Source organism: Triticum urartu, chromosome 2 (genome assembly GCF_003073215.2).
Source record: "Triticum urartu cultivar G1812 chromosome 2, Tu2.1, whole genome shotgun sequence".
NCBI classification, from domain to species: domain Eukaryota; kingdom Viridiplantae; phylum Streptophyta; class Magnoliopsida; order Poales; family Poaceae; genus Triticum; species Triticum urartu.
In genome coordinates this window covers 744,782,929-744,809,490 of record NC_053023.1, presented here as the reverse complement: position 1 = coordinate 744,809,490, position 26,562 = coordinate 744,782,929, and the positions used below count along the sequence as shown (strand labels likewise).

At 42.6% G+C, this 26,562-nt stretch overlaps 1 protein-coding gene across 1 annotated transcript; it reads left to right on the top strand.

Moving 5' to 3' along the window:
• The first annotated feature begins 22,583 nt into the window (after positions 1-22,583).
• On the top strand, positions 22,584-24,317 carry LOC125534597 (exocyst complex component EXO70B1-like). The gene has a single exon (XM_048697780.1). It carries the CDS (start codon positions 22,601-22,603, stop codon positions 24,167-24,169), a length of 1,569 nt encoding a protein of 522 aa, XP_048553737.1. The 5' UTR covers positions 22,584-22,600; the 3' UTR covers positions 24,170-24,317.
• Positions 24,318-26,562: the final 2,245 nt, after the last annotated feature.

Sequence of the window (26,562 nt, the reverse complement as noted above, 5' to 3'; positions counted from 1 at the left end):
TGAAAGGTTACTGGGAGCAGGCCAATCATTGATGGTCACAAACAGCAACGCCTTTAGGTCAAATTCTTCCCCCATGTGCTCATCCCACGCACGTACACCTGTTCCATTCCACAGTTATAAGAGTTCTTCAACTAATGGCCTTAGGTACACATCAATGTCGTTCCCGGGTTGCTTAGGGCCTTGGATGAGCACTGGCATCATAATGAACTTCCGCTTCATGCACAACCAAGGAGGAAGGTTATACAAACATAGAGTCACAGGCCAGGTGCTATGGTTGCTGCTCTGCTCCCCAAAAGGATTAATGCCATCTGCGCTTAGACCAAACCATACGCTCCTTGCATCATCTGCAAACTCCTTCCCGTACTTTCTTTCGATTTTTCTCCACTGCGACCCGTCAGCGGGTACTCTCAACTTTCCGTCTTTCTTACGGTCTTCTATGTGCCATCGCATCGCCTTGGCATGCTCTTTGTTTTGGAACAAATGTTTCAACCGTGGTATTATAGGAGCATACCACATCACCTTGGCAGGAATCTTCTTCCTGGGGCGCTCGCCCTCGACATCACCAGGGTCATCGCGGCTGATCTTATAGCACAATGCACCTCATACCGGGCAAGCGTTCAAATCCTCGTACTCACCGCGGTAAAGGGCATGCATGTATCTTCTGCACCTCTAACCCTAGAGGGCAGACAGCCTTCTTTGCTTCGTACGTACTCTCAGGCAATTCATTGTCCTTTGGAAGCATATCCTTTATCATTACCAGCAACTTTCCAAATCCCTTGTCAGATACACCATTCTCTTCCTTCCATTGCAGCAATTCCAGTGTGGTGCCCAGCTTTTTCTTGTCACCTACGCAATTCGGGTACAACAATTTTTTGTGATCCTCTAACATGCGCTGCAACTTCTTCTTCTCCAAATCACTTGCGCAGTTTCTCTTTGCATCAGCAATGGCCCGACCTAGATCATCAACGGGCTCATCTGATGCCTCTTCTTCAGCTTCTTCCCGCATTGCCGGCTCAGCTTCTTCCCGCATTACCGGCTCAGCTTCTTCCCCCATTGTTGTATCATCGTATTCACGGAACCCATGGCCAGGATAGCTGTCGTCGTCCTCTTCTTCTTCATTGTCTTCCATCATAACCCCTCTTTCTCCGTGCTTGGTCCAAACATTATAGTGGGGCATGAAACCGGACTTAAACAGGTGGACGTGAATGATTCTTGACTTAGAGTAATTTTGACCATTCTTACAGACAGCACATGGACAAGGCATAAAACCATCCGCCCGCTTGTTTGCCTTAGCTGCAAGCAGAAAAGTTTGCACGCCATTAATGAACTCGGGAGAGCATCGGTCATCGTACATCCATTGTCGGCTCATCTTCAATACACAGCACCAAAAACACCAACTTAATACAAGTTCATACAACACTTAAATGCAACAAACAAATAACTCTCTAGCTAAAGCATTTAAATGCAACAACAAATGCGATCAAGATCGCAACTAAGGTAACAATTGATCCAACAACATAATGATACCAAGCCTCACTATCGATGGCATATTTTCTAATCTTTCTAATCTTCAAGCGCATTTTCTCCATCTTGATCTTGTGATCATCGACGACATCAGCAACATGCAACTCCAATTCCATCTTCTCCCCCTCAATTCTTTTCAATTTTTCTTTCAAGTACTAATTCTCTCTTTCTACTAAATTTAACCTCTCGACAATAGGGTCGGTTGGAATTTCCGGTTCACATACCTCCTAGAAAAAATATCTATGTCAACTTGATGGGCATAATTTGTCATAAACACGAAATGCAACTAGTTTTAAAAGAGAATGTATATACCACATCCGAATCATAACAAGGACGAGGGCCGACGGGGACGGATATCAAAACCATGGCACTATGTATAACAAACAACGTACAGGTAAGATAATTATATGAGTAACTATATATCCAAATCACACAAACATCAATTTTTATATAAAATTTCATGAACAAGAGGCTCACCACAAGGTGGTGCTGGCGACGGGACGGTGCGGGCGATCGACGGTGGTTACGGCGGAGATTTTGAAGGCACTAAGTAAACCACACCTACATATGCAAACTAAGTGTTATTTTTGTCCTCAAATTGCATATAAATCAAATACTAGCACATATAATTCCTCCCAAATTACTAAACTCACAAATTAAACACTATATAAAGCATTGCAAGAGCTAATCTAGCAATGAGAGATGAAAGGACAAAGTTGCTAACCTTTGTGATCATTTGAATCGATGGGGACCTTCAAATCTTGACAAATTTTGGGCAAAATGTGTGATGAGCTCGAGAGGAAGAGGGGAAGAACAGAGAGGGAGGGGAAAGGGGAAGAACAGAGCGAGCTCGATGGGTGGACGAAGGGTTTATGTAGGACGACCTTTAGTTCGGGTTTCGGGATGTCCAATGATTTTTCAGGCCCCATGCACGATTCCGGATTCGGAGGGCTAGGAGTGTCGCTCCGCAGACAGGTATTCGGCTCTTCGAGCTCGGAAATCCAAACACTGCTCGTCTTCAACGTAGAGGAAGAGTTGTGGTTTTGACCCTCTACGACCGCTATTTGATGGGTGATCGGCGGAGATTTGATTTATCTCTGATCAGGTTTAAGCCCAATCTAATCATAGTCTGTAGTGACCCCCATGGCAGCGATGCGATCCAGGAGTTCATTTAAAGACGACAACTCTGCCAGATCCATCCGTTTGGAGTATTCGGAGTCAACTGATACGTCCATTTTGCATCATGCTTTTATATCGATATTTATTGCATTATGGGCTGTTACTTCACATTATGTCACAATACTTATGGCTATTCTCTCTTATTTTACAAGGTTTACATAAGGAGGGAGAATGCCGGCAGCTGGAATTCTGGGCTGGAAAAGGAGCAAATATTAGAGACCTATTCTGCACAACTCCAAAAGTCCTGAAACTCCATGGAATATCTTATAATAAATGATAAAAAATCCTCGCCAAAGATGAAGACCAGGGGGCCCACACCTTGTCCACGAGGGTGGGGGGCGCCCTCCCCCTTAGGGTGTGCCCCCTACCTCGTGGGCCCCCTGGTGGCTCTCTGATTCCCATCTTCTGATATATGAAGTCCTTCTTTGAGGAAAAAATGAGAAGCAACCTTTCGGGACGAGACTCCGCCGCCACGAGGCGGAACCTTGGTGGAACCAATCTAGGGCTCCGGCAGAGCTGTTCTGCCGGGGACACTTCTCTCCGGGAGGGGGAAATCATCGCCATCGTCATCACCAACGCTCCTCTCATCGAGAGAGGTCAATCTCCATCAACATCTTCACCAGCACCATCTTATCTCAAAACCCTAGTTCATCTCTTGTATCCAATTCTTGTCTCCAAGTCCGGGATTGGTGCTAGTAGGTTGCTAGTAGTGTTGATTACTCCTTATAGTTGATGCTAGTTGGTTTATTTGGTAGAAGATCATATGTTCAGATCCTTTATGCATATTATTACCCCTCTGATTATGAACATGAATATGCTTTGTGAGTAGTTACGTTTGTTCCTGAGGACAAGGGAGAAGTCTTGCTATTAGTAGTCATGTGAATTTGGTATTCGTTCGATATTTTGATGAGATGTATGTTGTCTAGCCTCTAGTGGTGTTATGTGAATGTCGACTACATAACACTTCACCATTATTTGGGCCTAGAGGAAGGCATTGGTAAGTAATAAGTAGATGATGGGTTGCTAGAGTGACAGAAGCTTAAACCCTAGTTTATGCGTTGCTTCGTAAGGGGCTGATTTGGATCCATATGTTTCATGCTATGGTTAGGTTTACCTTAATACTTTTGTTGTAGTTGCAGATGCTTGCAATAGAGGTTAATCATAAGTGGGATGCTTGTTCAAGTAAGAACAGCACCCAAGCACCGGTCCACCCACATATCGAATTATCAAAGTACCGAACGCGAATCATATGAACGTGATGAAAACTAGCTTGACGATATTCCCATGTGTCCTCGGGAGCGCTTTTCCTTATATAAGAGTTTGTCCAGGCTTGTCCTTTGCTACAAAACGGATTGGGCCACCTTGCTGCACTTTATTTACTTTTGTTATTTTTTGCTTGTTACAATTTATCCTATCACAAAACTATCTGTTACCACTTATTTCAGTACTTGCGGAGAATACCTTGCCGAAAACCGGTTATCATTTCCTTCTGCTCCTTGTTGGGTTCGACACTCTTACTTATCGAAAGTACTACGATAGATCCCCTATACTTGTGGGTCATCAAGACTCTTTTCTGGCGCCGTTGCCGGGGAGTGAAGCGCCTTTGGTAGGTGGAATTTGGTAAGGAAAAATTTATATAGTGTGCTGAAATTTACTGTCACTTGTTACTATGGAAAGTAATCCTCTGAGGGGCTTGTTCGGGGTATCTTCACCCCGACCAGTAGAGCAAAGAGTTGCTCCTCAACCTACTGAACCTATTGAAAATGAAAATGTTCCCTTTGAATTTCCTTCGGGTATGATAGAAAAACTGCTAGTTAATCCTTTTACAGGAGATGGAACAAAGTATCCTGATGAGCACTTAATATATGTGGATGAAGTTTGTGGATTATTTAAGCTTGCAGGTATACCCGATGATGTTGCTAAGAAGAAGGTCTTCCCTTTATCTTTGAAGGGAGACGCATTGACATGGTATAGGCTATGTGATGATACGAGATCATGGAACTATAGAAGATTGAAATTGGAATTTCATCAAAAGTATTACCCTATGCATCTTGTTCATCGTGATCGCAATTATATATATAATTTTTGGCCTCGCGAAGGAGAAAACATCGCTCAAGCTTGGGGAGGCTTAAATCAATGTTATATTCATGCCCCAATCATGAGCTCCCAAGAAAAACAATTATTCAAAATCTTTATGCTCGGCTTTCTGAAAACAATCGCACCATGCTCAATACTTCTTGTGTTGGCTCTTTTATGATGAAGACTATCGTATTTAAATGGGATTTATTGGATAGAATTAAATGCAACTCTGAAGATTGGGATCTCGACGAAGGTAAAGAGTCAGGTATGACACCTAAGTTTGATTGTGTTAAATCTTTTATGGATACCGATATTTTCTGTAAGTTTAGCACTAAATATGGACTTGACTCTGAGATAGTAGCTTCTTTCTGTGAATCTTTTGCTACTTTTGTTGATCTCCCTAAGGAGAAGTGGTTTAAATATCATCCTCCCATAGAAGTAAAAGTAGCTGCACCAATTAAAGTTGAAGAAAAGACTGTCACTTATAATGATCCTATTGTTCCTACTTCTTATGTTGAGAAACCACCTTTCCCTCTTAGAATAAAGGATCATGCTAAAGCTTCAACTGTGGTTCGTAAAAGCAATATTAGAACTTATACACCACCTGAGCAAGTTAAAGTAGAACCTAATGTTGATATTGTTAAAGATCTCTTGGCTGATAATATTGATGGGCATGTTATTCAGTTCTACGATGAAACTGCTAGAATTGCTAAACCTTGTGCTAAAGATAAACATAGACTTGTGGTAGGCGTGCCTGTTATTTCTGTTAAAATAGCAGATCATTGTTATCATGGCTTATGTGATATGGGTGCTAGTGCTAGTGTTATACCTTATGACTTTTATAAAGAAATTAAGCATGAAATTGCACCTGCTGAGTTAGAAGATATTGATGTCACAATTAAACTTGCCAATAGAGATACTATTTCAGAAATGGGAATTGTTAGAGATGTTGAAGTCTTGTGTGGGAAAACTAAATATCCTGCTGATTTTCTTGTTCTCAGTTCCCCACAAGATAGCTTTTGTCCCATTATATTTGGTAGATCCTTCTTGAATACTGCTAATGCTAAGATAGACTGCGAGAAGAATGTTGTTACTATTGGCTTGGATGATATGATTCATGAGTTTAATTTCTCTAAGTTTAGTAAACAACACCGTGAAGAAGAATTGCCTAGTAAGGATGAAATTATTGGTCTTGCTTCTATTGCCGTACCTCCTAGTGATCCTTTAGAACACTATTTGCTAGACCATGAAAATGGTATGTTTATGAATGAAAGAAGAGAAATAGATGAAATATGCTTTAAACAGGAACCTATTCTGAAACACAATTTGCCTGTTGAAATCCTAGGGGATCCTCCTCCACCCAAGGGTGATCCCGTGTTTGAGCTTAAACCGTTGCCTGACAATCTTAAGTATGCTTATCTTGATGAAAAGAAGATATATCCTGTTATTATTAGTGCCAACCTTTCAGAGCATGAAGAAGAAAGATTGTTGAAAACTCTGAAGAAGCATCATGCCGCTATTAAATATACTCTTGATGATCTTAAGGGCATTAGTCCCACTCTATGTCAGCATAAAATAAATTTGGAAGCAGATGCCAAACCAGTTCGTGATCCTCAACGACGTCTAAATCCTAAAATGAAAGAAGTGGTAAGAAAAAGAAATACTAAAGCTTCTGGAGGCAGGTATAATTTATCCCGTTGCTGATAGTCAGTGGGTAAGTCTTGTTCATTGTGTCCATAAGAAGGGAGGTATTACTGTTGTCCCTAATGATAAAGATGAATTGATTCCACAAAGAATTATTACAGGTTATAGGATGGTAATTGATTTTCGCAAATTAAATAAGGCTACTAAGAAAGATCATTACCCCTTACCTTTTATTGATCAAATGCTAGAAAGATTATGCAAACATACACACTACTGCTTTCTAGATGGTTATTCTGGTTTCTCTCAAATACCTGTGTCGGCTAAAGATCAATCAAAGACTACTTTTACATGCCCTTTTGGTACTTTTGCTTATAGACGTATGCCTTTTGGTTTATGTAATGCACCTGCTACCTTTCAAAGATGCATGATGGCTATATTCTCTGACTTTTGTGAAAAGATTTGTGAGGTTTTAATGGACGACTTTTCCGTCTATGGATCCTCTTTTGATGATTGCTTGAGCAATCTTGATCGAGTTTTGCAGAGATGTGAAGAAACTAATCTTGTCTTGAATTGGGAAAGTGCCACTTTATGGTTAATGAAGGTATTGTCTTAGGGCATAAAGTTTCTGAAAGAGGTATTGAAGTTGATAAAGCCAAGGTTGATGCTATTGAAAAGATGCCATGTCCCAAGGACATCAAAGGTATAAGAAGTATCCTTGGTCACGCCGGATTTTATAGGAGGTTCATTAAGGACTTCTCAAAAATTTCTCGGCCTCTGACTAATTTATTACAAAAAGATATACCATTTGTCTTTGATGATGATTGTGTAGAAGAATTTGAAATACTTGAGAAAGCATTGATCTCTGCACCTATTGTTCAGCCACCTTATTGGAATTTACCCTTTGAAATTATGTGTGATGCTAGTGATTATGTTGTAGGTGCTGTTCTAGGGCAAAGAGTTGATAATAAATTAAATGTTATCCATTATGCTAGTAAGACTCTAGACAATGCTCAAAGAAATTATGCTACTACTGAAAAAGAACTTTTAGTAGTTGTATTTTCTTGTGATAAGTTTAGACCTTATATTGTTGATTCTAAAGTAACTATTCACACTGATCATGCTGCTATTAAATATCTTATGGAGAAGAAAGATGCTAAACCTAGACTTATTAGATGGGTTCTCTTGCTACAAGAATTTGATTTGCATATTGTTGATAGAAAAGGAGATGAGAACCCCGTTGCAGACAACTTATCTAGGTTAGAGAATGTTCTTGATGACCCACTACCTATTGATGATAGCTTTCCTGATGAGCAATTAAATGTCATAAGTACTTCTCATAGTACTCCTTGGTATGTTGATTATGCTAATTACATTGTTGCTAAATTCATACCGCCTAGTTTCACATACCAGCAAAAGAAAAAGTTCTTTTATGATTTGAGACATTACTTTTGGGATGACCCACATCTTTATAAAGAAGGAGTAGATGGTGTTATTAGATGTTGTGTACCTGAGCATGAACAGGAACAGATCCTATGCAAGTGCCACTCCGAAGCTTATGGAGGACACCACGCGGGAGATAGAACTGCACATAAGGTATTGCAATCCGGTTTTTATTGGCCTACTCTCTTCAAGGATGCCCGTAAGTTTGTCTTGTCATGCGATGAATGTCAAAGAATTGGTAATATTAGTAGACTTCAAGAAATGCCTATGAATTATTCACTCGTTATTGAACCATTTGATGTTTGGGGCTTTGATTATATGGGACCTTTTCCTGCCTCCAATGGATATACACATATTCTAGTTGCTGTTGATTACGTTACTAAGTGGGTAGAAGCTATTCCAACTAGTAGTGCTGATCATAACACTTCTATTAAAATGCTTAAAGAAGTTATTTTTCCGAGGTTTGCAGTCCCTAGATATTTAATGACTAATGGTGGTTCACACTTTATTCATGGTGCTTTCCGTAAAATGCTTGCTAAGTATGATGTTAATCATAGAATTGCATCTCCTTATCACCCACAGTCTAGTGGTCAAGTAGAATTGAGTAATAGAGAGCTCAAATTAATTTTGCAAAAGACTGTCAATAGGTCTAGAAAGAATTGGTCCAAGAAACTTGATGATGCATTATGGGCCTATAGAACTGCATATAAAAATCCTATGGGTATGTCTCCGTATAAAATGGTTTACGGGAAAGCATGTCACTTACCTCTCGAACTAGAACATAAGGCATATTGGGCTATTAAAGAGCTCAACTATGATTTCAAACTTGCCGGTGAGAAAAGGTTATTTGATATTAGCTCACTTGATGAATGGAGAACCCAAGCTTATGAAAATGCTAAGTTGTTTAAAGAAAAAGTCAAAAGATGGCATGACAAAAGAATACAAAAGCGTGAGTTTAATGTAGGTGATTATGTATTGCTATACAACTCTCGTTTAAGATTTTTTGCAGGAAAACTTCTCTCTAAATGGGAAGGTCCTTACGTTATCGAGGAGGTCTATCGTTCCGGTGCCATAAAGATCAACAACTTCGAAGGTACAAATCCGAAGGTGGTAAACGATCAAAGAATTAAACATTATATCTTAGGTAATCCCATAAATGTTGAAACCAATATTATTGAAACTGTAACCCCGGAGGAATACATAAGAGACACTTTGTAGGATGTTTCAGACTCCGAAAAGGAATAGGTATATGGTACAGTAAGTAAACCGACTCCAAAACAATTTTTAAGGCAATATTTCTCCGTTTTGGAATATTTAGAAAAATAGAAAAATAAGTAGCAGTCCAGGAAGGACACGAGGGTGGAGGGCGCGCCCTACCCCCCTGGGCGCGCCCCCCTACCTCGTGCGCACCTCGTGTGCCTTTCGGACTCCGTTTTCTTGCACGATACGTATTTTGGTCGGTAAAAATTCATTATATAACCTCCCGAAGGTTTTGACTCCCGTATCACGCAATTGTCTTCTGTTCTTGTTTCGAGCTGTTTTTCTAACAGATCTAGATTATCAATGATGTCCCCAAGTGCGTCCAAGGACAAGTTCTTCGAGAAGATCATCAAACCTTACCTCGCGGAGGTGCTGCGACACCCTCAAACCATTGAGTTGCGTGATGGGTTGCTGCACATCCGCGATGAAGAGGAACCGAAGGGGACCGGAAGCGTGGAGACAAGGCTCGAAGCAATGGAGCAACAAGTTTTCAAGTGCCAAGGGATGGTGGAACGTGGACTCAACTCCAACCACATGATGATCGCGGAGTTCACTAGCAGCCATAAGCTGGATGCTGACAACATCGGGGAGGCCATCTTCAAGCTTCATGAGAAGATCAAGCACCTCCAAGCCCAAATCTATGACCTGCAAAACCAAAACTGTGAGTATGAATATAGATTCAAAAGGATGAGTTTGGCTGCAGATTTGAGGATCCCGGAGACTCGATCATCCTTCTATGATGGTGAGCCTATGCCTTGGAAGATGGATGCCAAGCCCGCATCATCGACAACACCTCCACCCTCTTCACCAACAAAGAAGGAGACATAATCACATGGGTATGGGCACTCCCCTTGGCAACTGCCAAGCTTGGGGGAGGTGCCCCGGTATCGTATCACAATCACAACTCCTATCTTTACCGTTCTCCTTAGTTCGATCCTATTAGTAGTATTTTGATCTAGTAGAATAAAGTTTATGGCATGGTCTAGTTTTGAGTTTTGCTTTATGATCTCTCTATGTAATCGAGTCCGTGAGCTATATAATAAAGATTAGTGTTGAGTCAAGGGCTTGATTATTTTGCCATGATCTTGGGTGAATAAAAGAAAAGAAGAAAAGGAATAAAAAGAAACAAAGAGTTCATATTGATCTTATTGAGAGTAATGACTTCACATAGAAAGAGTATGATGATTAAAAGTTGTTGGGAGTTGGCAGACATAGTTTTGGTCATCGTTGCAATTAATAGGAAGTAATAAGGAAAGAGAGGTTTCACATATAGATATATTATCGTTGACATCTTTTATGATTGGGAGCACTCATTAAAATATGACATGCTAAAGAGTTGATGTTGGACAAGGAAGACAAACGTAATGAATTATGTTTTCTTATATCTGAGATAAAGTATGTTGTCATGGATCCTCTAACATGTTGAGCTTTCCTTTCCCCCTCATGCTAGCCAAATTCTCAGCACCAAGTAGAGATACTACTTGTGCTTCCAAATACCCCTAAACCAATTTTGCCATGAGAGTCCACCATATCTACCTATGGATTGAGTAAGATCCTTCAAGTAAGTTGTCATCGGTGCAAAGCAATAAAAAATGCTCTAAATATGTATGATTGATTGGTGTGGGAGAAATAAGCTTTATACGATCTTGTGATGTGGAAGTAATAAAAGCGACGGACTGCATAATAAAGGTTCATATCACAAGGGGCAATATAAAGTGACGTTCTTTCGCATTGAGATTTTATGCATCCAACCATAAAAGCGCATGGAAACCTCTGCTTCCCTCTGCGAAGGGCCTATCTTTTATTATTATCTTCTACCTTATGCAAGAGTCATGGTGATCTTCACCTTTCCTTTTTCATTTTATCCTTTGGCAAGCCCAGCATGTTGGAAAGAACCTGATATATATATATATATATATATATATATATAATTGGATATAGGGGAGCATGAGTTATTATTGTTGACATTACCCTCAAGGTAAAAGGTTGTGGGGCGAAACTATAAGCCCCTATCTTTCTCTGTGTCCGATTAAAACTCCGTAACCACAAGTATTGCGTGAGTGTTAGCAATTATGAAGGACTAGATGATAGTTGAGTATGTGGAATTGCTTTTAAGCTCTGACATAGACTCTGATGTTATGATAAATTGCAATTGCTTCAATGACCGAGGTTATAGTTTGTTGGTTCTCAATAAGGTTTCTGATTCATACTTTTATATTGTGAATAGATCATCACTTGAACATAAGTAATCATATGACAATATCTATATATGTTGCTGTTATGAGAATAATCATGATGCCCTCATGTCCGTATTTTATTTTTATCGACACCTCTACCTCTAAACATGGGGACATATTTATCGTTTTCGGCTTTCGCTTGAGGACAAGCGAGGTCTAAGCTTGGGGGAGTTGATACGTCCATTTTGCATCATGCTTTTATATCGAAATTTATTGCATTATGGGCTGTTACTTCACATTATGTCACAATACTTATGGCTATTCTCTCTTATTTTACAAGGTTTACATAAGGAGGGAGAATGCCGGTAGCTGGAATTCTGGGCTGGAAAAGGAGCAAATATTAGAGACTTATTCTGCACAACTCCAAAAGTCCTGAAACTCCACGGAACATCTTATAATAAATAATAAAAAATCCTCACCAAAGATGAAGACCAGGGGGCCCACACCCTGTCCACGAGGGTGGGGGCGCCCCCCTACCTCATGGGCCCCCTGGTGGCTCTCCGATGCCCATCTTCTGATATATGAAGTCCTTCTTCGAGGAAAAAAATGAGAAGCAACCTTTCAGGACGAGACTCCGCCGCCACGAGGCAGAACCTTGGCGGAACCAATCTAGGGCTCCAGCAGAGCTGTTCTGCCGGGGACACTTCCCTCCGGGAGGCACTACAAGAAATATGTCAACTTGTGACCTTGACTATTGGTCACTGAAAGGTCATTGTTTTTTATTTGTGACCTTTTTGTGACCAAAAACAGAAGGTCAAAAGCTGGCGGTCGTAAACTGAAATTAACGACCTTCTCTGTGAGAAGGTCGTAGATGTTTACGACCAAAATATGCCTATTGTTTTGTTTTGGTCACTAGCAGCCTCCCCAGGCCACGTACGCATCCGACATGGCAATCTGATGTGGCACAAGAATCAGCCCAGTCCAATTCGATTTTCTTCATGGGCCTAGCCCAACAATTCGGCCTTTTTACTATTTTTTTCCTGTGCTTTTATTAGCTACATGGGTCTGACCCAGTAATTCGGCCCATGTATTATTTTTTAGGCAAGCCCTTTTAATATATGTATTTTATGTTAATTTTGGTTAGCTACATGGGCCTGGCCTACAATTTGGCCTTTTTATTTTCTAGCGCACAACATTTTGCAGTCAATTTATTTTTTATTTCCAGCTTTTTTTCCCAACTCCAGTCTACAGATGGGTCCCAAATGTCATATTTTTCACAGCTTATTAATAAGCAATATATATGTATATATCAAACAGACAGAAGAGAGAAAGCATATGAAAATCTTCAAATAACAGCTAAAATAAGTTTATTACAATATGCTATACAGAACAGAACACGTGAAACTACATACACTCATTCACATCACATCAACCAGTTTAACCATCGAATCTTGCATACCCAGGAACTTCAAACTTCACCCAGATCCACACAATCATAAAAACCTTGTCGCCGTAGATCTTAGAAGACACCTCGTGCGCGAGGAAGTCCTTGTCGTCCACCGCCAAGCAGCAGGATGCTGGTGGAGCATCCCTCACCGAGCCTACAGGAAGTTTTGCATATAGTTAGAAAACCTGGAAACGTACAGGATGGACTACCATAACATAGCATTGAAGAAAGGAAAGCCCACAGAATGAAAACTGGGTCGCTAACTTGACTATCTTCCCCTCCAATTTGTTTTGGATGAGGAATTACCTTAATATATGGTGCTGCAGTACACCTATTTTTCTAAATGAAATTAAGCCTACCACTTCCTGCTCTCAGATTTCAGTTCATTTCTAAACTCTGCATTCTATTTATACAAGCACATCTAATATTCTACTATATATGCTAGATTATTGTTACCTTACTAAGCTCTTAATTATTATTAGTTTATAATGGAAATAAAGTACCCTAATGCATCCCCTATTAAATGACATTACAAACTGCAGTGTGCGTGTGTACTGATATGTTTACCCACATGTTGTGAAGCATGGAACATGACAAGAGAAATGCAAAGGATGCCCAACAGAACTCTTGCTCCATGGCCTTATTTCTACTATAGTTGCAGACTTGGGAGTCCCACGTAGCTAAACCTTTTGTACATCTTGATTTAATAAATAAGCTGAACGTCCTTTTAACCTACTAATGAACACTACCTGGGCACTATTCAAATCTAGAGTCAAAACAGAAGGCACTAATCAATTCCCAGGATTGATAAATGTAAACCAGCGACAAAAGTAAAGAGTGCTACATCTAAAACCTGCTGATGTCTGCTACAATGAATTCAATCTGGAAAGTACCAACAAAATGGCAGTATCCTCTCACATAATTCAGACAACATGTATAGGATAATGTAGCAGTACATGTGTGTGAACAGAAACCAAGTTCATTATGGAAAGTACCTACAAAATGGCAGTAAAAGGTTTTTCAGTTTTATGTTTAGTAGCACAGGCAGCAAGTAGATCAGTCCATTTTTCAGTTCAGGGAAATTCAAGACAATTTAGAAATGCCTAATTATTTTATATCCACTACAGAAGAATTGGCAGATTATCCTCAAACTGCACTCTTTACAGTTATAATATAATAAAGGCTATACAATGCAGAGAAATAGGCATGCTAATTGATAAGTCTGGTAACCAAGCGTAAAAGAAGCTCGCTACAAAAATACAGGCCATAGGAATGAAAATAGAAATACCAGTAAACCTGTGGCAGAAAAGGCAGCGTTGACTTTAGAAGCGATGACTACAACCAGTAACACAGATTTTATGTTGGATAGGAAACATGAAAGAAAAACAAAACCTGAGAACAAAAGCAATGCTTCTGTAGTTAACTTTAAAGAAAACACAGTTATATAGATGAAAACACAGTTATGTCCTTGCTTGCTACAACCTAAAGAACATCATCACACAGACTACACATGCTAGGACTAGCATTGGTTAAAAAATAACTAATAATCATATGAAGTCCTACAATGAAGTAGGACTAGGACAGGTACTCCTCCTGATTAGTCACCACTTACAGCCACAGGCTTAAAATCATAGCTCCACTACTAAGGGATCTCACATCAGCAAGTGTCGGATGCTATTGTAGTAAGACAGACACTACCAATATTGTTAGTTTCATGTGGTCTGAGCTAAAAGTAATGGAGAGTAGCAGTCATAGGCGCACCACATTACCTTAAATTTTCATGAACAGACAAAACTGTGACTAACTAACATAACCTGCACAGCACTACACTGTTACTGCTATCAATCCCCATTTCGCGGAGAATCTCCTCTTGCACCTAGGTGGTCACCGCCACAGCCTCATGTGGAACAAGAAGAACACACGGATACTGTAAGAGGGATGCTTCACATGAACTAAACCATCTACCATCCAATCCAAGTCGGTCACATTTCAAAAAATTCCAAACTGAATGAAACTACAGCGGACCGAGTTAATTCACTTCAATTGCATCTGCACAAATTACATATACTACTAGTGCTGCTACCAAAGGAATGCAGGGGAAAGAACAGAGAAAGATGTCGAACCTGCTTGTCACTGACGGCGTCGACGATTCGGTCCTTGAACTCTGGAACTCCGCGGCAAAGACCGCGTCACGGGTCAACGCCCCTGTGAACAAGAGGGCTCTCGTTCTTGTTACAGGCCCCTCGTCATTGCCTTCATCTTCGATGTCGTCCATGGAGGTCGCCTGCGTGGAAACTTGTAGCATTAAGAGAGAACACACACAGGGAAGGACGAAACTAACACCAGACCTAAGGGAGAATGTACACTCCTACTAGAAAATGAATAGCATTCTTGCAGGCTGGCAACTGAACATTGTGTGTGGGTAAGGTATATGTAAAGGATAACTTATAACCTGTATGTATGCATCACTAGGCATGTAAGTACTGTAGATTATATCTAGGCATGTACGTACTGTAGATTATATTTTAAGAAAGGATCCACATAGGTAAAGGGAACCTGAATGAGTGTCTTGTTTGTTCTACAAAATAAAAGGGAACATGAGTCAGCTTGATGTAGATATATACTAATACTGCTGTGGTGTAAACTATTCGTGTACTTCCACTTCACAAAATACATGCTGTACAAGTTTAGTTCTAGGTCAAAATTTTCTAAATTTTACTAAATTTGTTACAGAAAACTACATCAATAAATAATTTTGAAAAACACCGTGTACAAATGTCACCTCCCCTGAAAGAAAAGTCTACCTTGTGACACACACAAGGGTCAAACCTCACTCGGCCAAAGGTATGTACAACTACTTACCCTCAAAAAATGTTCATGGCCATGGTGGTTAATGCGAACGAAGATGGGCATGGAGGGGACGAGGGGCAGGGACTTACTACTTCGATGTTGATCCTGTAGACGACGTGCAGCCGGCGCTTCTCCCGGTTGCTGGCCCGGTAGGCCAAGGCGAGGAGCTGGCCCTTGCCATGCAGCTCGAGGCCGGCGGCGCCATCGGCGGCCACGCCAAAGACTGCGACGGCCTTGGCGAGGACGTAGAATAGGGAGCCGATGCTGCAGGCCGCCGCCACCCACAGGTAGGCCGCGCCGCCTCGGCATGCCGTGTACGCGCCTGCACACACGAAAAAACAGCGATCGATTAGTAACCAGGAAGGAAATCAGATGGCGATTCGAGATCAGGAAATTGACAGCACGCGCTTAACATGGAAGGGAGGAGGGAGCAGGCAGGGTGTTTACAGAGGATGAGGAGGGAGCGGGCGGCGGAGATGGCGGGGAGGTCGACGAGGGAGGAGCGAAAGTGGAAGCTCCTGGCCTGGTCGAGGAGGCTGTGCGCGGAGGCGTGGTGGACGCCAGCGGGGAGGAAGTTGGAGAGGAGCGCGGGCGGGAGGAGCAGGTCGAGGAGGACGATGAGGAGCCCGATGTGAGCCTGAGTAGAGGCGCGCTGGACGAGGAAGGGGCGGAGGCGTCGGTGAGGAGCCAGCAGAGATGGCGGTGGAGGTGCGGCGCCGAGGGCGGGATGAGCGCGGCGGCCATGCGACGTAGGGCGCCGACTGAGGCCTCCGGGACGGGCGAAGGAGCGGGTGGTGGTGCGCGGGCACGGGCGGCAGTGTCGGATCTGAATCGGCGGGATGGCGGCGGCGATGTGGGAGAGGGAGCGCGTGAGGTGGATCTGGAGCGCTAGGGTTTGTGGGGTGAGAGGGTGAGGGAGTTTTCTTTTTTCTTTTTCTTTTTTTGAGACAAATAGGGGGGCGGGGTGAGGGAGAAAGGGCTGCCGTCCAATCCGAGAGCATCCGACGGTGTTTGAGCACGATCCGCGTGACATGTCCATGGACCAATCAGAATCCAGTACACGTTATGACCTTCTAAATTGGTCGTAATTGACTAAAAATAAGGTGTTAAACCATATTTTTTCAAAAAAAAGGTGTTGAATCATATAAACAATTTTATGATATGAGAAATTCAAAAAGAGACATTCTCATTGTGTCACCAAATGTGACATAGTTTTTAGGAAAACTAACAAACTTGTAATTGGAATAAGACAAATATCTTTTAAAAATTGTTATGAGAAATGAGTTTTTAGAGGGGGGGGTCATTTTCTATTTTCGGAGTGCCAAAAATGTTTACAGCACCACTCCATTTTCCAAAACTATAAGACTGCATTTTATGTACAGTTGACCAAATCTTTAGATGTAAAATGCTTTGGATCCACCTCTCATCAAAAAGACAAATTATGTTTCAAAAAAGCATCTACCTCGGCATTCTTTTGTTTTTCTTCTACTTTTTCACATGAAAAATTCAATGAAATGATCTCATATTATGCACAACGGTGCATTTTGAAATGGCAAACAATGTTACCTAAGGAAGTTTTCATTTTCTTTACACGGAAAATTCATTTTTCATTTTTTGAGTGCCCGAAAAGAGGCTTTTTTGTGAAGGACCTACCAAATATTTGTTGCAAAATTGTACTAAATCAATTGTCTAAAATACTAGGACATATTTGATGCACAATTGACCAAATGGTTGGGTGTAAAAAGTTTTGATCCACCTCTCGTGAAAAAGACAAATTCCCGCCGATTCAGGTGGAAACGGGTCAAATTTGAACTGTAGCTACCTTGTAGTTTGCTCTTTATTTTAAAAAAACTGTTCTCAGAAACGAGCTATCACATGTGAAGATCAATGGCTTTCAAGCCAAATAATCAATCTTATGGCCACATTCATGGCATAGTTTGTTCAAATGATCTCATATTGTGCACAAGGGTGCATATTGGAATGGCAAACAATATTGCCTAAGAAAGTTTTCATTTTTTTTGCACGGAAAAACCATTTTTCATTTTTTGAGTGCCAAAAAGGAGGTTTTTTGTGAAGGACCTACCAAATAATTGTTGAAAAATTGAACCAAATCATTTTTATAAAATACTAGGACATATTTAATGCACAATTGGCCAAATGGTTGGATGTAAAAAGTTTTGATCCACCTCTCGTGAAAAAGACAAATTCCCGCCGATTCAGCTAGAAGCGGGTCAAATTTGAACTGTAGCTGCCTTGTAGTTTGCTCTTTATTTTTTCCAAAAATCATTTCTAGGTACATAAGTATTTATTTAATCATAGAAACACCAAAAAAATTCCAAGATTCAACCACTAGCTAGGAACGGTCATTCCCGCCGTTTTGACCGCATTTTGAAACGGGCATAAAAAATTCAAAAAAAATTGCGAAACCCTCGCATTGTGTCATTATATGTGGCCAAGTTCCCAGGAAAAATAACAAACTTGTAATACGGAAATTATTTTTAAAAAGTGTTCTCAGAAACAAGCTATCAAGTGTGAAGATTCATGGCTTTCAAGCCAAATGATCAATCTTATGGCCGCATTCATGGCATAGTTTGTCCAAAGGATCTCATATTGTGCACAAGGGTGCATATTGGAATGGCAAACAATATTGCCTAAGGAAGTTTTCATTTTCTTTGCATGGAAAAACCATTTTCCATTTTTTGAGTGCCCAAAAGGAGGTTTTTTTGTGAAGGACCTCCCAAATAATTGTTGCAAAATTGGACCAAATCAATTTTATAAAATACTAGGATATATTTAATGCACAATTGACAAAATGGTTGGGTGTAAAAAGTTTTGATCCACCTCTGGTGAAAAAGACAAATTCCCGCCGATTCAGTTGGAAGCGGGTCAAATTTGAACTGCGGCTGCCTCATAGTTTGCTATTTATTTTTTCCAAAAATCATTTCTAGTTACATAAGTACCTATTTAACCATAAATACATGGTTTGGTGGCGATACGTCGAGGTTTGGGCGGTGGCCGAGGGCCCCAACTCTAGAGCGCGTAAACTCGCATGCCCGCCGCAAGGTCACCGCGTGGCCGTGGCGTTGCCATGTGTTCTGGGCGGCCTAGGCATGTCTAGTGGGTTGAGCACTCCCCAGGTAGGTGCTAGGAAAAAAAATTACAACATAAGATTCTCACGAGGAGACCGATCGATGCTCAAACATGAATTAGCAGCCAAGTGTTTGATTAACGGTACGGGAAATGTACATGGCTAATGGGCGTGAGTTTTGGCTGCGGATGATCAGTTACTAAGAAGACCGTCTTCACAAATTTTCAGCTCAAAAGGAGGAGCCTAGATGGTACTTGCTTTGCAAAGTACCACACTGGACATGAATACGAATGTTGAAGCTAGGCTCAAAATAATGAATGGATTGACCTGGCATTTGGTGGAGGATGGTTATTTGGGCATAGGAAAGCACTGTAGAAAATGGATACTATTTGGACATGCCAAAGTGGTACTTCCTTCACAAACTGTTGTTCTGAACAGAATAGGAAAATGAATATTTTTGAATTATTTTTGAACTAGGCAAGGAAGGTTTTTTACATATTTGACGAATATATGACCCAAAGAATTTATGAGATTTTTTTGGGAATTTTGGGAATGACAGAAATATAGGTTGCTTCGCAACCTAGGGCAAAAACTGCCACATGGACATGACACATAGGCAAAACTGATGAGGTGGCGCCTAGTCATAGCAACCCACCACAATTTACATGGTTATGACCATCTATATTGGTCATGATCAGCTAGAAATAAGGCAGCAGACTAGTGCTATCTGCTTTATGACCATTTCGTGTAAGGAAATTAATACCTTTCTGACCAAAATGGTCGTTATAGTTTAGGGTTTGGAGCCCCCCGAACAGCTTTTGACCAATTGGTCTGAAATGGTCATAGATCTATGACCAATTCTTCCAGGGTCACTGACAGAAGGTCACTAGTTGACATATTTCTTGTAGTGAGGGGGAAATCATCGCCATCGTCATCACCAACGCTCCTCTCATCGGGAGAGGGAAATCTCCATCAACATCTTCACCAGCACCATCTTATCTCAAAACCCTAGTTCATCTCTTGTATCCAATTCTTGTCTCCAAGTCCGGGATTGGTGCTACTAGGTTGCTAGTAGTGTTGATTACTCCTTGTAGTTGATGCTAGTTGGTTTATTTGGTGGAAGAGCATATGTTCAGATCATTTATGCATATTATTACCCCTATGATTATGAACATGAATATGCTTTGTGAGTAGTTACGTTTGTTCCTGAGGACAAGGGAGAAGTCTTGCTATTAGTAGTCATGTGAATTTGGTATTCGTTCGATATTTTGATGAGATGTATGTTGTCTAGCCTCTAGTGGTGTTATGTGAACGTCGACTACATAACACTTCACCATTATTTGGGCCTAGAGGAAGGCATTGGGAAGTAATAAGTAGATGATGGGTTGCTAGAGTGACAGAAGTTTAAACCCTAGTTTATGCGTTGCTTCGTAAGGGGCTGATTTGGATCCATATGTTTCATGATATGGTTAGGTTTACCTTAATACTTTTGTTGTAGTTGCAGATGCTTGCAATAGAGGTTAATCATAAGTGGGATGCCTTGTTCAAATAAGAACAGCACCCAAGCACCGGTCCACCCACATATCAAATTATCAAAGTACCGAACCCGAATCATATGAACGTGATGAAAACTAGCTTGACGATATTCCATGTGTCCTCGGGGCGCTTTTCCTTATATAAGAGTTTGTCCAGGCTTGTCCTTTTCTACAAAAAGGATTGGGCCACCTTGCTGCACTTTATTTACTTTTGTTATTTGTTGCTCGTTACAATTTATCCTATCATAAAACTATCTGTTACCCCTTATTTCAGTACTTGCAGAGAATACCTTGCTGAAAACCGCTTATCATTTCCTTCTGCTCCTCATTGGGTTCGACACTCTTACTTATCGAAAGGACTACGATAGATCCCCTATATACTTGTGGGTCATCATCAACACGGAGGCGATCTTCGATGACCTGAGAAGTCATCGTCGGCTTAGTGGTCGAACGAGCGATCATGGTAAAGTCGCCTAACCGGAGGGTTTGGCCTGAGGTCAGGGCTCCTCCGGAGGTGATGCTGTCCTTGATGACAAGGCGAGCCATCGATCCTGTCTTCGACGTCACAGCGGAACTCTCAATGAAAGCACCAATGTCGGTGTCAAAACCGGCGGATCTCGGGCAGGGGGTCCCGAACTATGCGTCTAAGGTCGATGGTAACAAGAGATGGAGGACACAATGTTTACCCAGGTTCGGGACCTCTTGATGAAGGTAATACCCTACTTCCTACTTGATTGATCTTGATGAATATAAGGATTACAAAAGTTGATCTACCACGAGATCGTAATGGCCAAACCCTAGCAGTCTAGCCTGTATGATTATCATTGCCTCTACGGACTAAACCCTCCGGTTTATATAGACACCGGAGGGGCCTAGGGTTTGTACAGAGTCGGTTTACAAAGAAAGGAATCTACACATCCGAACGCCAAGCTTGCCATCCATGCAAAGGAGAGTCCCATCGGGACAAGGGAGAAAGTCTTACGTCTTGTATCTTCATATCCCATTAGTCCGGCCCATATTACATAGTCCGGACGCCCGAGGACCCCCTAATCCAGGACTCCCTCACCCACTAGCAGTAGCGTTGCTGTAAAACAAAGCGCTACTGCTAATATCTTAGTAGTAGTGCTAGATTCTGGACAATGCTGCTACTACAACTACTGTCAGTGGCCTCGTCTGGTCCCACATAGTAGCAGCGTCTTTTCGTTTTCCAGCGCTACTGCTATGGAGTTACTAGTAGCGCCGCCCAGGAACAGCGCTGCTACTAACTAGCAGCAGCGGTGGCTATTTTCCAGCGCTATTACTAAGCTCTTGTGTATAAACATTTCCTTAGTAGTGACCCCCGACAAGAATTCTCCACCTCTAAACGATGGTGCAGCCAGTTGCGAGGACACCTGCCACACAACCCTCATCAAACCTCGAGAACCGCCCACCACGCCGTCCACACAGTCATGGCATTCATCCCACAGTTGAGCCATGAGTTCCCCTTGCCAACACCGTCGCTCCAACCACTAGAGCCGCTGCCCCGGCACACCGACACGGTCGACTGATGAAGGGCAAAAGGTGTTTCTTTCGCCCCAAACCGCGCCGGTTGGTAAGAAGGTCGTTGGCAACCGCCGCAACCACAACACGGCACCATGGGGGTACCCCGGCCACCATCACAACACATCTGGCTCCTCTATATTTCGAGGATGGCAAGGTCGGGAGGCCTCCTGCCTCCCTCTCTCTGGACTGCCCCTGCCCACCGGCCAACTGCTCGGCGCCCTGTGTTGTGCCACCGACACCACCGAACAGGGGCCGCCACCGGCCCGCTCCAAGGCTGCCGTGCGAGGGGACGAATAGATCCCCGCTGACGCCGGCGTGGATAGTGCTTCGCCCGGCCGCGCCCTCAGGTACCGGTGAGAGAGGGGAGAGGGGGGCCTCGCGGCAGTGGCTAGGGGGCGCCCTTGGTCGCACGCGGGGGACGCGCGCGGGGGGGGGGGGGGGGGGGGGGGGGGAGTTCCGGTCCCACCAAACAGTCATACAATCGCTCTCGGTGCTTAGTGCTTACACACACAAAAAACCTCCACGAAGAGCCCGTTCCAGCTGGGAGGTTGATCGGGCCGCAGCCGAGTTCGATTTGACTCTGCGGCAGCTTGGCTTGGCGACCTGTCACGCACGAGCTCGTCACGCCATGGACTTTTTTTTCGTGGGGTGTCACGCCATGGACTTTGAGGACAGTTCGAGCCGTTTGCCGTCATCACGCGGCTCCGGTAGTTGGTGTTGAACCCGCAGCGGGGTCTTGCACTTGTCCATCATCATCACGCGGTTCCGGCAAATCATTATTGATTTATTCCGGTGGTTCGGGCCAGCCCTGCAATAACTTCTCGCTGTCTGCTTCATGTTACTCCCCTCCCCACCGAGCTCGACCAAGGGCACCCACCCCAATCCATATCCACAGAGTAGCGGCATGGCAGATCAGCTTGCTGCCGTGCCGGAGGAGAGCGCCACCGGCTTCACAGCTGACTACCCACCGCGCAACATCTACCTCAACCGGATACGGACAGTCCCCGTGTCCGGAGCGCCGATAAGATGGACTGTCTTCCCCCGTTCCCAGTCAGGTCGTCATAATGGATCCAGCTGCTCGAGCGACTCAGGTGCCTCAAATTCTAACCCCTCCAACAAGTCCAGCAGCGGAGCGGCTCCGGCGTTCGCCTTCGCGGCGGAAATGGAGGACCACGCGCTCATGCGGATCGCTCGCGAAATGGTCCGTGACGGCTACACTCAGCACATGGTCCAGGCGTTCCACGACGCATCTCCAGCACCAGGGAATCACGCCCTGAATAATCGGTTCCTGGACCTCGACGCGGACTGGGTTCTCCAAATCCACGACGAGCATGGCTTACGGAGGCTCCTCCAAGAGAAGCCGGCGTCAACCCCGCAAGACTTCGTCGAGAGGTGGATCCGAGCTTTTACCATAAACGTCGTCAGTATCACTGAATTGGTATTCGCGTTCCACGAGACGCCGGCGGTCGCACGGTTTGGCAAAGCGAGCATCACCCAGATGCTCGTTGTCGTGGATGTCATTATCACCATTCTCAAAGCAGAGAAGCTCCAGGCTGTGCTAGACATGTTTACGTGCGTCTGCGGTGCATCGTACATGTTTACGCCGGTCGTCATCTCTCCCGAAGCCCAAAGCACTTTCAACGAGATATCTCCCTCGTTAGAGAGAGTAGCAAAGAGCCTAAGCGATGTCATCTCAAGCACCATGGAGGAGGTGAGGACACTCGTGGAGGAAGATGACTCATGGGCTATTGAGATCCCACGAGGAGGTGGCGAGATTCACAACAACACTCGGTTCATCATGGATTGCATAGCGTCCATGACGAAAGCACAGATATCAATGCAAAACTCCGCACCTAACCACGACGCTAGAAATCTTCGAGACCTGAAAGATGACACAATTGATTATCTGGAAGATATGCTCTTAAACAAATCGGAGTTGTGCTCAGATCCAAGCCTCAGGTACCTGTTCTTGCTTAACAATTTCTATTTTGTAGCGCAGGCGTCTGAGCCATCAGCATCATTACCTCCTGATTTGTGGTTTAAACCTACACCTGAATGTGAGAAGTACATGGATAGCTATCTTGGTGTTTCTTGGGGACATGTCTTGTCCTGTATACCCAAATCAAATTTTCATGGACCACTCCATGCGGTCCATCGTTGGATCAACACCTCTTCACTGGCTAAATTCCACACAGCGTTTAATAAAACGTATCAGGCTCAGAAATTCTGGAAGGTTCCAGACCCCCGCCTAAGATCCTTACTGCGGGAAACTATTACCAACAGGGTCATTTCGGCTTACAACGACTACCTGAAGGAGCATCCCGAGCTAGAAAAACATGTTAGCGGCGGAAGCAGCAGTCCTACTGTTTTGGGGGAGAAGTTGGGACAGCTATTTGAAGGATGAAAACTGCTCAAGGTCCGAACGGAATCACCTGACATATAAGAGACATGAGCTATTGTTTAACTGTCGTATTTGGGTTGTTTTTCCTTCGAAGTGAATGTTGTATTTTGAGTTTTGCTTCTTGTTTAATGGCCATATATGTCATTGTGTATTTATGTGGCCATAATCTGCTGGTGTGTGATTTGTTTTGATTTCACATTCCGCTTCTACTCTCTCCACCTGGATATATAGAGCCTAATACATATTTTAAGATTTACTTTGACCATGATGAAAAAAAATGAGATGCATGATACTCCCTTTGTTTTTATTTAGTTCACGTATTAGTTTTGGTCAAAGTCAAGCTTTGTAAATTTTGACATAAACAATAACAAAAATATTAACATAAACAATAACAAATCAATGCCATTAGATTTATTATTGAATGTACTTTCACATCATATAGATTTTTTATGGCAAATGTTTATATTTTTTCTATAAGCCAAGTCAAAATTTATATGCAGAGTAAATAAAAAACGGATGGAGTATAAAATATATACCATTGAAAACTCATTTCAAAATTGAATTTGATGGTATAATTTTTGCGACATGCATCCCATACATGATTGGTCATATCGATGATCAAAGTAAATTATGAAATATATATTTACATCCAGATAGAGAGCATACATAAATTCGTATATAAATAATCACATCATGCATGTTTAGCTCAAGACCATGTTTAATGTATAAAGGTGGTGCTGAAATTGTTTCCGCCACAGTTTTTCAAATCGCCATTAAATGCGTGCTAATTATTAGACCGTGATCTTTACATTACAAAAAACACTTCCCTGATAATATGTGTTTGTCATAATAGATCATGTTTTCTGTCACGCATATACATCGGTGACGATTTTATGACAGAATTAAGATAGTCATACATGTGTTGTCGTAGAAGTGTTCCATGACAATACTTCATTTATCTTCACGAAAGTGTTCACTTTCGTGACGATAAATGCCGCGTCTTGAAAGTGATTTCGTCAAGAATAATCGACACACGGCAGTCTCCATTAAGCTATCGAGTGCCGGTTTTGGATCCGAAGCTCAATAACAGCCACGACCAATGACGATTTTCCACGCGTCATTTTATCATTTAGTGGAACCACGTGTCAGCTCTCCATTGCGACAGATGTCATCCATCCAATGCACGAGAGTCGCCAATGATATGTTGACACGTTGCACGGCCCAACATTGAGCCATTCAGTATAAATAAGCCGGCCCAATAACGGCCTGCTTGCACATGGCCCATTTACAGCCACGGCCCATAAGGAGGGTATCAATTCGGCCCCTCACCGACTCATTGTCCATTCGACATCATTGCGGCCCATCGGCACATCCCGCCCGTCAATAATCCACTATGTATATGGGTCCACTTACGACCCGTGTGTTTTCGGCCTGTTAACGGCCCATGCTGGAATTGGGCTGTTTTCTGTTGGGTCTATCCTTCGGCCTTTTAGCCTCCTGTTAAAGAGTTGGGCCTTTTCCTTGCCTGTGTAATTTTCGTCCTGTTAATGGTTGACAGTACACTTTGGCCATTTGTACTCTGAAGTGGCATTCACCATATTAACGACCCATGTACATCAGCTCACAATTCCGGCCTACCCTCACAGTCGGCCTGTTAAAGGCATGTGTAGTACGTCGGGGTGTTTTTTTCCCGAGCGGGCATTCGGCCTGTAAACAGCCCAACATGCCAGAGATTCTGTAATCTCGTCAAGTTGTACTATCCTCCGACATACTTCTTTAGCACGAAAACTCATTCTCGAGAAAGTATTCATTATTTGTGACAAACACTTTGTCTTCAGATATTTTATAGAAGGGAAGGCTGACTAAAAATGGTCTATCGTTAAGAGCATCTCCAACGGCTGCACAAAAATTTGGCGCCCAATAAAAGTTATAGCGCGCCACTTTAGCACTTTTAGTGCGCTGGGACCATGAAAGTGCAACTATCCCTAAGTAGTTTTGGTAATTCATAACAACATATAGCTCATTGAGCTAATGCTATTTCAAGATGATTATTTCAGGAAAGCTCAATGATTGGCATGGCATGGATATGAAAGTGGAACCCTCAAAATGCTAAGGACAAAGAATTGGCTCAAGCTCAAAAGTTCAAGACTCTTCATTTTACATTTTAGTGATCCAAGATCACATTGAGTCTTTAGGAAAAGCCAATACTATCAAGGAGGGATGAGGTGTTGCGTAATGAGCCTCTTGCTTTATGTGCTTAATGATATGCTCCAAAATCCTCAGCTACTTTCCCATATCCACAAATTACCTAAACCCTAAGCCAAACTCGGTCATACCGATTCTTTCATTCCGGCGCCACCGAGTTTCACTTGTCGTTTGCCACTGCCAAACCCTAG